Source organism: Lytechinus pictus, unplaced genomic scaffold (genome assembly GCF_037042905.1).
Source record: "Lytechinus pictus isolate F3 Inbred unplaced genomic scaffold, Lp3.0 scaffold_20, whole genome shotgun sequence".
Taxonomy (NCBI): Eukaryota; Metazoa; Echinodermata; class Echinoidea; order Temnopleuroida; family Toxopneustidae; genus Lytechinus; species Lytechinus pictus.
This window is the reverse complement of record NW_026974141.1, coordinates 10,264,660-10,281,939: the sequence shown is the minus strand read 5'-3', so window position 1 is coordinate 10,281,939 and position 17,280 is coordinate 10,264,660. Positions and strand designations below refer to the sequence as shown.

Below are 17,280 nucleotides of genomic sequence, written 5' to 3'. Positions count from 1 at the left end.
TATGCCTTCATTATCTTTGTTGTGTCGTCATATAATCTGTAATCATAATGGAAAGTACCGCGCAGTTGCCTCTAGACGGTTTTACGCACACCCTTTAAGCATGCAAACTTGCCCTTAAAGGAGTAGTCCTGGCCCAAGAAAAGTAGCTTGAAATAATAGCTGAAAAATTAGAGAAAAATAACAAAAAAAATTTGAGGTAAATCGGACAACTAATGAGAGTTTTATGAATTATTTCATGAAATAAGAAACAATGAAAATCATTGCCTTTTTTTAGACAAATTGAAAATAACATCATGGGCTCGTGATGTCACACCCAACTATTTACCAATTGTTTTATGTATTATGATATGCTAAATTTTCAATTTTTCCCAAAAAACTAATTTCCTACAGCCTTTGCCAAAGATATATTGATGTAAACACGTTTTTGCATGTACATGTCATGTATATGCACTAGTATAAATTAAGTCACTTTCTTTTAGAAACATTAAAAATGGGATTTTTGATAAAAATTTGAATACAAAATATATATTTATGAATATATAAACTTATCAAAATATATTTTTTGTTTTGTTTCTGATGGAAAAAGACTTATTCCATGAAGGTGAACACATATGCATGCATAATACACGTTTACATCTTGGGCAAAGGCATTAAAGTTTCTTTAGAGAAAAAGTGAAAATTTAGCATATTATAATATACAAAAACGATTGGTAAATAGTGGGAGTGTGACGTCACAAGCCAATGACGTCATTTTGAATTTGTCTTAAAAGGCAGTGATTTCAGTTTCATTGTTTCTTATTTCATAAAATAATTTATAACTTTCTTATTACTTGTCCGATTTTCCTCAAACTTTTTCTTTATGTTTCTTTAATTATTCAGCTTTTCGTGGGCCCGGAGTTCTCCTTTTATTTCGCATGAAAGTTTGCGGATTTTCTTTGTGCGGTATGATGGCAATCAGGGATGATCGGATTATGAAAATTAATTTCATAAATTAATTACCAATCTGTTGATGTAAATTTTAACATATTTACTGCAAAATCCAGTGATCATTTTGTCCTCAAACTTTTCCATGCACAGCATTTTTCTATTGGAAACTGAAAATGTAAAAATTCAGCGACATACCGAATGTGCCTCATTTATAAATATCAAGGAACCATGGGGTGAGTGGATTCGGAATGATGAATAAAATATCTACTTGTTGATATAAAACTTATCGTGATTGATACAAAATCCAGTGATCATTTTTTGCTCAGAGTTTGAGATGAATTTTGCAAATTAATTTGAATCACTGTATGTATGCCACATACGTGAGTCGCATCTCATTCGCGCTTGACTTCAAGACGGGTAGCTCGCTATCCGAAGAAGTCGAGATAATTAACAGAGACATCAGCCTAGAGTGTTGAGCATCTTTATATGAGTTGAAGTTATCTTTGATTATTGGTAATATTAATGGAATTAGTTAATGTGCAATCCCCACAATATGTAAACTGGCCATTTTGTGTCTATTCAAAGAGATAATTGGTCTATTTTGATTCATCTATGCACGAATTCCCCGCAGATGCATTATGGAGTAGTCTGGTCGTAAAATTAAGTCTGAAAGATGAACGCGCTGACCTTTGAGGTCAGTGGTGTTCGTAAATTCGCTGGGATGATCGTATTGCGTTATAAACTTTTCATTATGCTGTCCTTGTTTTGATGACCCTTTCCACTAAACTTGTTTCTTAATTTTACTTTTGGAATTGATGAGGGGGTGGGTGTAGGGATTGACAGACAGGCGACAATGGTGAGTCCTAGCTTTGGAAAAAAAAATGATGCATGCATTTACTACTTCATGTTTACTCATCTTTAAAACATTCAAGAGAGGAGCTGTCTTCAGTTGTAGGTTGCAAGTCCTTAAGCAATTATGCATTGTTTAAAAAACCTTACTGTGCTACTATGATAACAGCAGACAATGTCAATTCTGAATAGTTCATGGTTAATAAACAGGGCAGGTACATGTAAATGTGTGTATTCATGCTTGTGTTTACCATTATTGTTGGTTATGTATTGAACCAGTTTATGTACTCATCTTTAAACCTTCAAGAGAGGACTGTCTTCAGTTGCAGGTTGCAAGTCTATTTTTATAGGCACAACAATTGTTCACTGTTTAACAAACCTTAATTGCTACATGTATGTTTAATGGGAGTTGTGACTGTAATTGTTCTTGGAAATAAATAGGACAGCCGGAAACTGGCATTAATCATGTTATTTGTCGAAAATGCAGGCATTCCACTGCTAAATTTTATGAGGTTATGTGCTACCCTCATAAGTGTATCAAAAAATTAGACAATTAAGGAGATCTATTTTATTTTTACTCCTTCGACTTTTACCAACACTGTGCAATACCTTTAAACAGTGAATAATTGTTGCGTGTTTGCCTGCAAATAGCAACCTGCAGCTGAAGACAGTCCTCTCTTGAAGGTTTAAAGGAGAGTAAATGTAATGTATCATCAACAAAAAATGGTAAACACAACCATGAATAAAAGTTGCCAGGTAAGAATGCTAGAGGTAAACAAATAGCAGGGTTAGGGTAATTGTTAGGGTTATATGGCATTTTTACCTCTGGCATTTTTATCACCAGCAATTTTACACCGAACCGAATAAAAAGCTACCTGTCCTGTCTATTGTCCAAGAACAATATTCACATTGACATATTATAGAGCAGCAGAGGTTAATTGTTAAACAGTGAACAATTGTTGCATGTTTGCCTGCAAATATAATGGCAACCTGCAACTGCAGACAGTCCTCTCTTGAAGGAGATAAATGCTCAGGTAATGAATGCATCATTATTAAAAATGGTAAAAAACAATCATGAAAACTAGCTCTCCTGTTTATTTTCCATGAACTATATCACATAGACTAGCATATAGCACGGTATATAGGTGTGACAGCAAATTAATGCACAAGACCGTTGTGCCCATATCATGTACTCAATACCGGCAACCCACAACTTCAAAGACAATCCTAGAGCTGTTAAAAGTTTAAAGGAGAGTTAATGTGTAATTAGAAATTAACAAAGGTAAACACAGAATCATCAATAAAGACATCTTGGTGTCATGTTTTATTTCCATGAACTAGTCACATACATGTAGCACGGCTTATGATAAACAGTCGGGTTGCGTTTGCATCACATTCTCGTTATGGTATTCTCAAAAGGCCTGCTCAGAAGAAAAAGATAAATACATTTATAATAGTGATAAAAAATAACGATAATAATGATAATAGATAATAATGATAATGATAATAATAACAGTAATACATTATAATACAAATGGGGGGGGGGAGGGCTCAGTGATATCTTAAATGCATCAAATTATTGGAAATTCAATGATATCAGAGCCCCACCAAAACAATTTTTTTTTTGGGGGGGAGGGGGCGGGGGCTCAGTGATATCTTAACCTTAACATAAGGAAAGACTGATAAACAATGGATAATATAAAGAATTAGAAGGAAAGAGAAATAATGAATAATATAAGAAGATAGAGAAAACAATAACATAAGGAAAGAGAGAAAAACAACAAATAACATAAGGAGAGAAAAAACAATGAATAAGATAACAGAAAGAAAATGAAAGACAGATAAAAACAAAGAATAACATAAGGAAAGATAAAAAACATTAAACAACAGAGAGAAAGAAAAGATAAAAATAAAGAATACTATAAGAAAAGAGAGGAAGAGAAGCTGATACTTGATAGACTAATAAAAATAAAAATTTGTTAAACAGAAGGAACACTAAATAATATAAGTAACTAGGGATGAGAAACAAATGCACGTTGCATATGATGGAGGTTTCCTCTCTCTTTGCACTTTAACGATACCATAGGAACTTTTTTTTCTTTTTTTTTTAAGTCGATAATTTTTCTCGGCGAGTTACAAACTAAACGCGATGATACGCGAACGTGACCCGATTGTTTAGCATAAGCCTTTAGCACTTACAATTAAGGTTTTGTTGTCTTCTTTGATAATGTCAACAATGAACCCAGCCTCCAAACAAATGAAGAATTCACTGAAATTGACAATAGCATATGCATGTTCATGTAGGTATGCATTTTGCAACATTTCACTTTTGACTTGGCCCCAGCATATTCTGGTGCATTGGCGGCGGAGCAGAGGATTATCTTTTGTGTTTGGGGGGGGGACGTCTATTGTTGCGTCCCCCCCAAACACAAAAGATAATCCTCTGCTCCGCCGCCAATGTTCTGGTGTACTGCACATCCCATGTAATTAATTAATCATATAATCATTATGAATCGGGCCTCATTGTAAAGGGGCATAAGCAGACTTTGTTTTGCTTAATTGTTTGTAAATGTTACTTTATAGTGCTCCATTTTTTAATTATTTTTTTTGCTCCCGTTTCCCATAAAGTTAAAAACTTTTCTATATCCAATGAGTAGGCTGCTTACATGTAAAAGTAGACAGAAGCTCGCAGGGAACAGGCAATTATAAGCCCATTCCTTGTTGATCAATTGGTTTTATAAACTTTCCTGTTTGCAGGCAGAGGACTGTTTGCTCTAAAGAAGTTTAAGAAAGGAGAATTTCTTCTGGAATATAAAGGAGAGCTTTTGACTGAGAAGCAGGCTGAACAAAGGGAATACAACAACCAGCACTGCTATCAATATTTCTTCAGTTCAAAAGGCAAAACAGTCTGGTAAATATTTTTATGATATATATATATTTTTTTTTTTTTTTTGGGGGGGGGAGATGTCATAAAAAGAATATTGATGCAGGATTTTGGTTTTATACATGTATATAGTACCAGAAGAGAAAATTTCCTTTGGCATAATATGATAATAAAGCATAATATAGATCAAATAATGCTGTAAGTTTTAGCAGTATATTAACCTTGTCTTAAGATACCAGCAAACCATAGGGGTGAAAGAAAGCCATCTCTATATTACCACAAAATGCAACAAATCAAATTGAGACCATCCATTATAAATTAGTTATGAATTTTCAAATTTTCAAGTATTTCACATTTTGACTTCTCCAGAATGCATTATGAACACATTTTTACTTGGCAAGAATTAATCTGAGCAGATTGAGGATCAAATTATGCACCAGGCCCTTGTGGGGCACAGCTAGGAGCAACCTAGTTTGTTGTTGTTTTGTAGTTGTTGCTGTTTTTTTTTTTTGGGGGGGGGGCTCATGCGGGGGTGGTGGCCCCTGTAACAATGTACATGCATAGAGCTGAGCTAATATGACATATCCTATAGATATGGTGTATTTATATTTCATCTAAATATGATGAGAAACATCATGTGAAAAGGTTGTAAAGAGTAAAGAATGTCTCACAATTATATACTCAACATGTAACATCAGTCATTTGCAATTGTAAACGATTAATTGCTTTATTTAGTAGCCTTAGCACATTCGTTGACTATTGGTAGTTGAACATTTCTGCAGATCTGTGTTTGAGGGAGTTGCGCAGACAGCTGCCTCGTAATAAGGTCTAGGTGTCTTTATTGACATGCATTCTACAGTTTTTAGTCTTCATGTATCGCCTAAACATTTGATTTTAGGTCAGAAGTCATATCATTATTTTACATGTAATAATTTGTTTCCTTTGTTTCTTGTCTTCATCCTCTCCATTCAGCATAGATGCCATCCATGATACTAGTTTGGCACGGCTGGTCAATGACTCCCCATATACTAGCAGGGCCTGTAATTCGCAAATGAAGAAAATTGCCGGTAGTGGTGATAACGTCCACATTTGCCTCTTTGCCATCAGGGACATTGACATTGATGAAGAAATAAGGTATGATTACCATGTCAAGGGCCTACCATGGCGAAAGAAGGGAACAACACAGAGACGATTAGGTCCATCTTCCAGTGCTAATGTTGCATTAGCATTGAGTACTACATCAAATCGACCTGCCACAGAGAATGTACCAGACTTGCCAATCACTGAGAATGAAGTAGTCGGTGAAACATCTATGAGTGTTGAGACAGAACCAGAAGTTAGTCCGTCAGGTCAAGCATCGAGTACTACGTCAAATCAACCCGCTACAGAGCATGTACCAGACTTGCCGATCACTGAGAATGAAATAGTCGGTGAAACATCTATGAGTGTTGAGACAGAACCAGAAGTTTGTCCGTCAGGTCAAGCATCGCGTACTACATCAAATCAACCCGCCACAGAGTATGTACCAGACTTGCCAATCACTGAGAATGAAGTAGTCGGTGAAACATCTGTGAGTGTTGAGACAGAACCAGAAGTTAGTCCGTCAGGTCAAGCATCGCGTACTACATCAAATCAACCCGCTACAGAGTATGTACCAGACTTGCCGATCACTGAGAATGAAATAGTCGGTGAAACATCTATGAGTGTTGAGACAGAACCGGAAGTTAGTCCGTCAGGTCAAGCATCGCGCACTACGTCAAATCAACCCGCTACAGAGTATGTACCAGACTTGCCGATCACTGAGAATGAAATAGTCGGTGAAACATCTATGAGTGTTGAGACAGAACCAGAAGTTTGTCCGTCAGGTCAAGCATCGCGTACTACATCAAATCAACATGCCACAGAGAATGTACCAGACTTTCCAATCACTAAGAATGCAATAGTCGGTGAAACATCTATGAGTGTTGAGATGGAACCGGAAGTTTGTCATAGTACATCAGGTCAATCTATTATTGAGAATAATGCAGTACCAGACAGTATTTATAGAAGAGAAGTGGACCTTGATAGTGGATCAAATGCTAACTCTTCAGACTTCTATGATGATTCGGATAATGATTCAGACTATGTGCCAGAGTCTGTTAATGATGAAAGTGATGAGGAGAACAGTCCACTTCCAGTAACATCCCGGATGACAATGCAATATCATGACAATCAATCAAATAACAGCAATGCTGCACGAGTGCGTGCTGTTTCTCCCAATTTGACTGTTGGTCATTCTCCAGTAGGAGAGCATGCAGTTTCTCCTGATTTGACTGCTGGTTATTCTCCAGGAGATACTGGACATGCAGCGATATTGGTGATGCGTACTGAAAATCAAGGCAAGAGAAAGTGGGACAAAGGGGCGTACTGCCCATTCTGCAAAACCTATCAGAAGAAACTTCCGAGGCACTTGCAGACAAGAATACATGAGGATGAGGTAGAAGTGATACGATTAAAATCTATAAAAGATGAGACATTGAGGGATCAAAAACTAACCAAACTCAGGCATCTTGGCAATTACTACCACAATACAGAGGTGATAAGGAATCAGAAAGGCACAATAATTCCAGTTTACCGGCCCAACTTTGATGCAAACTATCAAAATTATGTGCCTTGTAGTGTTTGCCTTGGTTTCTTTGCTAAGAGAGATCTTTGGAAGCATGGCTGCAAACTGCAGGAGAATAGAGATGCAAGGAACAATGATAGGGACAGTGGACCTCAGCCGAAAAAGTCAAGAAAGGAACATGTAAGACCAGGCAAGCTTCTCCTCCCCTCAGTAGGTGTTAGTGATAAGGCTCACAAAATCCTCTCTGGACTGAGGGATGATGAAGAAGGGGTAGCTCGCTTAGTAAAATCAGATGACCTCATCAAAAAGCTAGCAGAGAAATTAGCTTTGAAATTAGGACATGATAAAGATCAAAATTCATATGTGCGAACAAAATTGAGGGAACTAGGAAGACTCGTGCTGAATTACAGGGATCTAACAGGGGAAAAATGTGCATGCCTTGCAAATTTGATAAATCCGGTGAAATTCAGTGAAGTAGTAGCTGCAACTCGACACACCGCCGGATTTGATAAGGAGAATCATCAATATGAAACACCAAGTCTTGCCTTAAAGATAGGACACTCATTGAAGAAGGCTGCAGGAATATTGCTTGGAGAAGCCATCATGAAGGAGGATGAAAAACTGGAAAAAAGGTGTGCAGCTTTCTTGAAGCTTTGTGACCTCAGATGGGAAGAAATGGTATCGACACATGCTCATCGTACACTTAATGAACAGAAGAGGAACAATCCCACCTACCTTCCTCTAATGCAGGATGTTGTGAAGCTTACAACTTACCTCAAAGAGGAAATTGAGAGAGGAAAGGTATTAATGTCAAAGAACCCTTCAGACGTGGCGGCATATAAAGGCCTTGCTGAAGTAACACTGACATCCATTTTGGTTTTCAACAGGAAGCGGGCTGGAGAGGTTTCTAAGATGAAACTGGCCGACTTTGCACACTGCAAAAAGGGAGGAGAAGACCTCATGACTGATGGACTGTCATCATGGGAGAAAGAATTATGCAGAGTTGTGTACCGCATTGAAATCATTGGAAAGAAAGCAAGGACGGTTCCGGTGCTGCTATCCGAGCAAGTCAAACAAAGTTTGGATGTTCTAAAGAACTCGAGAGATCTTGTGGGAGTAGATCCAGCGAATGAATATATGTTTCCATGCAATTCTGAAGGCCACATGAGGGGCTGTGATGCATTGCGCAAACACGCAAACCTATGTGGGGCAAGGAAACCAGAATATCTTAGATCTACACGTCTACGCAAACATATTGGTACTGTTTCACAAGTCATGAACCTGAAAGATCACGAACTTGACATTTTGGCAAGATTTATGGGTCATGATATCAGAGTCCACCGTGATTACTATCGTCTGCCAGACCAAACAATGCAATTGGCGAAAGTCACAAAGGTACTCCTGCAAATGGAGAAAGGGGATGTCACTCACCTTGCAGGAAAGAGCCTTGATGAGATAGATGTCACAGAGGGAGAAGGTATAAGCCCATTGACATTTTTTTAATGTAGCATAATGCAATAATGTCAATTTGTGCTCCTTATATGTGTACAAGTTACTCATCTTCAAATACATGTATGCCATTTTCAGGTAAATTTCCTAAACTTATTAATTTGAGGTAGAAAAAAATAAATAATCATGGGAATACTGATATACAGATATTATCCCTAAATGAAAATTTGATCAAAATGGGAGAAATTGCTCTGAGAAATTTGAAAATATGTAAACATTACTATTAATGCAAAGTCTTAAGTTCAGGAAATGTGGAATTGTACTTGTGCCATCTTTGCACCAGTGAGATAATAGACATACATAAAATTATGTTTATGAAATGAAATATATTTTCTATCTTTAATATACATGTACAAGTAATCTAAAGTTCACATTCACTATATGCTTTTTGGTAATATAAATCCCTGAATATGGCATCCCTAATACATATAAGAAAGTACCATTTGTAATGAATTTGCATACATAACCCAGTTCAGTAACGAAGTCATGAAATATGAGTTAAACATCACAGTTTTTTTTTCTCAATTATAATATAAAATCCATGGCAAAAGTAGCCTATGGTATTATTGCTATTAGTAAATAAGGACGGTTAGGCTGCATTCCTTGATAGAAAACAAATGCAATAGCTGGTTCTCTTGATCCATGTGCTATATGTACAGTACATGGCTTAATTGCATGCATATAACTCTTGTGTTTCTTGTTATAGTATTTATCATTGCAAAAATTTATGATACTCATGATCAAGAGCACCTTGTAACCCTTTTTAAGGCAATAAGATGTTTTAGAATTTAAGAAAAGATGCAGCTTGTTTAGAAATTTACAAGCACTTTTTTTCTAGTGAAATACTACTTCTCTGTTTCAAGCAAACATGCATGTACATGTATGAATGTTAGTAAGCTTCGTGGGAGGATTTCTTGAGAAAGAATTTTTACTGTACATGTATATAACTCCCAGTGTGTTAGATCGACTGCACGATCTGCATATGAATGCATGCATTTATGTTTGATTAATTTGGTTAATTTTTTTTACTTTTTATGTGTTTTTTTAAATCAGAAATACATCTGGATGATCTGTCTGATGCTGATGATCCTGATGAAGATGTATCACAGAACATCCCTAGAGCCCCTGACATGACTGCTGATGATGGAAGTGGACCAACAGGAAGCGATGGTCAGGAAGGGATTCCTACAGGAGTGCTGCGAGAAACTCTCAATCTGAAAGGTACATCATTTGAAAAGGGTGCTGTACAGAGCTAGGCTATGACAGCCTTGCTCTTATTGCACATCCCTTTAACTGGAGGTGGGGGAGGGGATGGGGTATACCAATATGATGTCTGCCATTAACAATTTCATTTCACATTCAAGACAAATTTATGTTGAATATTTTCAGACAAAAAATGGAAACATGGATTAACTATTATACAATATGTTCAGCACATTGTATTTCTCTTTGTTTAACATGGTGGGCTTCAGAAGTTTATACAAAATGAATAAATTTCAACAACAGATGAGGACAAATCAACAAATTTTAGAATTGGTATATTGTATTTAAGTATCACACAATTGTTTATAGATCTTCAGAACTTCACATGGAGAATAGGTTATGAATTTTATGATCATGTGTAAATGTAAGCCAATTGATACTTCAGATAAAGGAGTCATGCCTGTTTAAATTCTAATAGGACTTTGTATCCCCAGCCTTACTAATGTGTATGTGTACACTATCTTCGAAGAATGGCATTAAACAAAGACATGCTAATGCTTTTCGTCTTGCACTCGTCATAGTAAAACTCAAGAATGAACGAGACCAAGGGGGACGGAAAGACAATAACTTAAAGAAAATAATGCGCGCGAAATACAAAGATCGCTGATTGGCTGCAGCAAAATGCTAGTCTTAGCCACCTGCAGGTTTGCTAGACTATCTACCTTTTTTTTGGGGGGGGGGGGTTGGGGTTGCAGCAGAAATTAAAGCAATTCCATTTTCCCATCTTTAACTATAATCAGGGTCACAGGGAACCAAGAAGAAGACTTCTGAGAGAAAGGTCTGGACCAAGAAGGAAAAGACGGCCGTTGCAAGCTCACTACGATATTTTTTCATTCATCATAAGCTGCCAGGAAAGCGTGAGATTGAAAAAGCTATGTCTTCTCAGCCAGTATTACAGGCAAGGAATTGGAAGAACATTAAAGACTTTGTACGTAATAATATAAAGAAGGATGACCCATTAAGTTTCTTGTGAATTGAAGTCATTTAATCTCCTGGAAGCTATGTCCAATACCAAAAGTAAATTATAGAAACGGTTTTTATTTATTGTGTTTACCATTATTGTTGATGGTGCATGAACTACTTGCAAATCTCTTTTAAACCTTCAAGAGAGGACTGTCTTGTTGCAAGTTGTCACCAAGGTGTCCTAATTATCTTTCATGAACTAGCATAATTCACATTCACAGTAAAGGTTTGTTAAACAGTGCACAAGTGCCTACTCATCAACCACTAAATTACAATTAAAGGCAGTCCTCTCTTGAAGGTTTAATTAAAGGAGAGTAAATGTGCAGGTAATGAGTGCATCATCAACAAAAATGGTAAACACTTTATAAAGACATACTACTTTCCCTGTATATTATCCATGATATATTCATAATTAACATTGTCTGCTAGTACAATAAAGGTTATAGAGTGTACAAGTGTTGTGCCTATATACTCATAGACTCGCAACCTTCAACTTTAGACGGTCCTCTCTTGAAGGTTTAAAGATGAGTACATGTAAATATCCGATGGTTGAATGCATAACCAACAATAATGGTAAACACAAGTATGAATAAAACAGGTTATCTAACCTGTCCTGTTTATTTGCCATGAACTAGTCAAAATTCACATTGACTTTGAGCATAGCACACAAAATTCTTATTACACATTGAAAAAAATGTTGTGCCCACTTATAGACCACCAACATGCAACTAAAGACAGTCCTCTCTTGAAGGTTTAAAGATGAGTTGATCAAGAAAATTCTAGAGATGTTTTTTATTGATTGTGCATGTTTACAATTATTGTTGATGGTGCATAGTTAACTACTTGCAAATCTCTTTTAAACCTTGAAGTGAGGACTGTCTTGTTGCAGGTTGCCATCAAGGTGTCCAAATTTATTTTCCTTGAACTTGCATATTTCACTTTGTCTATTATAGCAAAGTAAATGTTTAACAGTGCACAAGTGGTATGCCTATACCCATAGACTGGCAACCTGCAAGTAAAGACAGTCCTCTCTTGAAGGTTTAAAGATGAGTTGATAAGGACAATGCTAGAGATGTTTTTTATCAATTGGGTTTACCACTATTGTTGATGCATTAACTACTTGCAAATCTCTTTTAAACCTTCAAGAGAGGACTGTCTTGTTGCAGGTTGCCATCAATTGTGTCCAAATTTATTTTCCATGAACTTGCATAATTCACTTTGTCTATTATAGCAAAGTAAATGTTTAACAGTGCACAAGTGGTATGCCTATACCCATAGACTGGCAACCTGCAAGTAAAGACAGTCCTCTCTTGAAGGTTTAAAGATGAGTTGATAAGGACAATGCTAGAGATGTTTTTTATCAATTGGGTTTACCACTATTGTTGATGCATTAACTACTTGCAAATCTCTTTTAAACCTTCAAGAGAGGACTGTCTTGTTGCAGGTTGCCATCAATTGTGTCCAAATTTATTTTCCTTGAACTTGCATAATTCACTTTGTCTATTATAGCAAAGTAAATGTTTAACAGTGCACAAGTGGTATGCCTATACCCATAGACTGGCAACCTGCAAGTAAAGACAGTCCTCTCTTGAAGGTTTAAAGATGAGTTGATAAGGACAATTAATGCTAGAGATGTTTTTTATCAATTGGGTTTACCACTATTGTTGAATATATGCATTAACTACTTTCAAATCTCTTTTAAACCATCAAGAGAGGACTTTCTTGTTGCAGGTTGTCACCAGGGCGCCCTACTTATCCTTCATTAACTAGCATAATTCACAAGTGCCTACTCAGCAACCACTAAACTGCAATTCAAGGCAGTTCTCTCTTGATAGTAGGGTCAAAATACAGCTTAACCCTAAACAAATGGCAAACCAAATGTTTTTCAACGGTTTCTAGTAGTATTTGACCTCAAGAATAACATAATAAAAATCTAAGTGAAAAATCCAAAAGCCCGGAAAGCTGTTATTTTCAAAATGGCATCCAAGATAGCTGCCGGTGCCTAAAATTAGCTGTAAACACAAGTACAGTGTATAGATAAAACATCTACCGGCATGTCCTGTTTATTTGCCATGAACTAGTCATAATTCACATTGACTTTATAGGGAGGAAGGATGGGTCCCCGAGCACCCGAAAGGTATATTTTTTTTAATGCGGATTTTTGGAATCTAGTTAATGAAATTTGATGTTCCCAGTGTGAAATATTGTCCCATTTGGTCCGTTGGGGGCCTTTGGGGGGGCCTATCAAAAATTTTTGATGAAATTCAATAATAAGCATATCTTTTGAACCAGACATCATACATGTACATGAATAAATGATATCACTTTTCCGAGTAATATTTATGTAAGGAATTGATTACGAGGGTTATTTCTGTGATTTGACTGGCTAGGATTCCACAAAATGTCAAAAGTATGAAAAAAAGGTACAAATTTACCTTAAAATTTGGGCACCCTAATGCCATTTTCTTTTTCAACTAATAAAAACAATAATATCCTACTAATTTTTGCCTGAATATGTTCAAAGTGGGAAATCGAAGCAGTGAAAAGCCCTGGGGGGCCACTTCCATTCACGAGTGGATACCATGCGCGACCATGGGGTCTCGAAAAGTACCCTAAACACGTAATTTTCATATTCTGAAAATGCACCCCATAACAAGTATTGGCGTGTGAAACCCTTCCCTTAAACAAGTATTGGAAACAAAACGATACTCTTGCAGTCTTGGTAAATATTCCCTGGAATGAACCCCTAAACAAGTACAGGAATGTTATATTGTTACGGGTCCTTCGGTCGTCGGCTTTACCTATTTGGTTTAGTACGATCCCAACGTCTACACCTCGCGCAAATCGGACTCTAAACACGAAGTGTTGAGGCAAAAAGGACATCCCTTATAAAACATTTTAATTTTGTTTTATCATCCCCGCAAATTCGACCCTAAACACGTAATTTTCCTAGCGAAATAGATACACTTTTTTCATTATTTTTGTGTTTTTGACACCCTTATCACGTTACGTACGTTACCTGCCCTATTGTGAAAAAGACATCCTTTTTACGTGTTTTTTTGTCGCGCATGGTATCCACTCGTCAATGTAAGTGGCCCCCCCCCCCCCCCCCCCCGGGTGAAAAGCAGTTAAATGTACATTATTATGCAAATTAGCATGTGCCATAATGAGTAAATTCATATTTCCATATATATCTGCCTGAAATTAACCAATGAACCTAATCATAGTGTTTAAATCCATGTCTAGAATTTCAATACACAAGAATACCTATATTTTAGCTGAATAAAATGATTTCAATTTGCATAATATGCAAATTAGCCTCTGAAAACAAGGAAATTCATATTTTTCATAAATTTGCTTATGAGTCTGACACATTGAAATACTTTAAAGTGTTAAAAATATGTTATTCATATCAACAAACTTAGTGGACAAATTTGAGATCTACATACATGTATAATTTGCACAATATGCAATAATATGCAAATTAGCTTCCAACAAAGGGTAATAACAATTCATATTTGTGTCATAACTTTCCATCCACACATCCGTTCAAATCTTTTTAAATAATGTAACCGATGTTCTCGATGTCACTGAAGATGATGGACCCATTCTAAAAATTGATGTAACAAGTAGATTTTGGAGATATGAAAATTTACCTTTACTTCTGGGTAGTAAAATGAAGAAATAAGTTTAATATTGGTATTTTTATGTATTAATTACAGTAATTTTTTTGCAGTTTCATTTTGAAAATGATTCATATGTGTTCACCGGCCTTGAAAACATTAATTGTCATAAAATGGTACTAAAATGTCAATTTAATACGAAAATATGACTTTTGATTAATTTATGACTGAAGCTCATTTGCATATTTTGTCGAATCTACTTGTTCGATTTTTAAATTTGACTATCATGTTCAGTGATATTGAGAACATTGGTTTCAAAATTTGGATCGAATCAGTCGGGTGTGTAGATAGAAAGTTATGACAAAAAATTGTTATTTCCCTCTGTTCGAAGCTTATCTGCATATTATGCAAATTATATGTGTACTACAGATCTCAAATTTTGTCCACTAAGATTGTTGATATGAATAACATAATTTTTGACACTTTAAAGTATGTCAATGTGTCAGACTCGTATGCAAATTTATGAATTATATGAAATTCCTTTGTTTTCAGAGGCTAATTTGCATATTATGCAAATTGAAATCATTTCATTCCCCTAAAATGTAGGTATTCTTGTGTATTTAAATTCTAGACATGGATTTGAGCACTATGATTTTGTTAATTGGGTAATTTCAGGTAGATATATATATATATATGAAAATATGAATTTACTAATTCACATGCTAATTTGCATAATAATTTACATTTTCCTGCTTTCCACTGCTTCGAGTTCCCTCAACTTTTAGTATTTTGTTAAGGGGACCATACTGAAAAGCAGTACTGCAGTGACAGAAATTGTGTTGAAATTTATTTTAGGCTAGCCTGCCAAATATTGCTACATGTATATGTTGACAGGAATATAATAGGCAATGGGGTTTCAAACACTACAGTGCGTCCCACAAAAAACGAAACCGAGATTTATCGATGATTTATCATAATTTAATCACAAATACAATAGACAAATGACCTACCATTGTAAAGCTTAGAATCTCCTCTTTCATCTAAAATTACTTAGATTATTTCTCATTCACGCATGAGTGAGCAAAAACAATTTGAAGAGGGGATACCAAAAAGTCATTTGGCGGGCTGTATCTGGGTTTCAAAAAGAAAATCACATTTCTAAAAAGTTCAATATCTGCTCTTTAATTTGATACCTCAATTACAGAAAATGGTCAAGAAATAAGAAAGTTCTGGTTATTTGAAATAAGGCTTGAATTTCAATAATTTCATAAAATGAAGAGGTTTTACAGGCCAGCGTTCAAACTCACTCGACACTCCGTTTTGTTGACGATCAGCCATGCATGAAGTCTTTTGTTAACCATGCGATAGCTTATGTGGGAACCGGTGAAAACAAGTTTATTTAATGAAATTATGGAAATACAAGCATTGTTTCGAGGGAACGTAACTTTTTTACTTCTTGACCATTTTTTGTGATTAAGGTATCAAATTAAAGAGCAGATATTGAACTTTTTAGGCATGTGATTTTCTTTTTAAAATTCAGATACCCCCCGCCAAATGAGTTTTTGGTATCCTTTCTTCAAATTGTTTTTGCTCACTCAGGCGTGAATGAGGAATAATCTAAGTAATATCAGATGAAAGAGGAGATTCTAAGCTTTACATTGGTAGGTCATTTGTCTATTTTATTTGTGATTAAGTTATGATAAATCATCGCTAAATCTCGGTTTCGTTTTTTCTGGGACGCACTGTATAGTCAATGGGGTTTGATTAGAGCATATGAAAACCGCTACATTTCCTAATCTGAGAGGTGTCTTTGAGCTGACCATGCTAGTAGGCCTTTATAATAGATGTGCCAATTGATACATATAAATCATGATTACATCACTCTGAACATATTCAGGCAGAAATTAGTAGGATAATATTGTTTCTATTAGTTGAAAAAGAACATGGCGTTAGAGTGCCCAATTTTTAATGTAAATTTGTACCTCTTTTTCACACTTTTTGAGTTTTTGTGGAATCCTAGCCAGTCAAATCACAGAAATAACCCTCGCAATCAATTCCTTACATGAATATTAATTTAAAAAATGGATATCATTTATTAGTGTATGATGTCTAATTCAAAAGATATGCTAATTATTGAATTTCATTAAAAATTCATGACGGGCCCCCAAAGAGGCCCCCAACGGAACCGTAGGACAACATTTTGCACTGGGAACATCAAATTTCATTAACTAGACATTCTAAGGATTTAAAAAATATACTTTTGGGTGCTTGTGGGGATCCCTTATTCCTACCAGACTATTAAGCATATAGCACACAAAATGCTTATTACAGTGAAAGAGTGTTGTGCCTACTTCTAGACCACCAACATGCAACTAAAGACAGTCAGTCCTCTCTTGAAGGTTTAAAGATAAGTTGATCAAGAAAATTCTAGAGATGTTTTTTATTGATTGTGCATGTTTACAATTATTGTTGATGGTGCATAGTTAACTACTTGCAAATCTCTTTTAAACCTTGAAGTGAGGACTGTCTTGTTGCAGGTTGCCATCAAGGTGTCCAAATTTATTTTCCTTGAACTTGCATAATTCACTTTGTCTATTATAGCAAAGTAAATGTTTAACAGTGCACAAGTGGTATGCTTATACGCATAGACTGGCAAC

The 17,280-nt window shown here is 35.8% G+C and overlaps 1 protein-coding gene across 1 annotated transcript; it reads left to right on the top strand.

Moving 5' to 3' along the window:
• The first annotated feature begins 4,539 nt into the window (after positions 1 to 4,539).
• LOC129278875 (uncharacterized) lies at positions 4,540 to 13,163 on the top strand. The gene is made up of 4 exons (XM_054915006.2): positions 4,540 to 4,687; positions 5,633 to 8,742; positions 9,828 to 9,995; positions 10,778 to 13,163. Exons 2-4 carry the CDS (start codon positions 5,712 to 5,714, stop codon positions 11,008 to 11,010), a joined length of 3,432 nt encoding a protein of 1,143 aa, XP_054770981.2. The 5' UTR covers positions 4,540 to 4,687; positions 5,633 to 5,711; the 3' UTR covers positions 11,011 to 13,163.
• Positions 13,164 to 17,280: the final 4,117 nt, after the last annotated feature.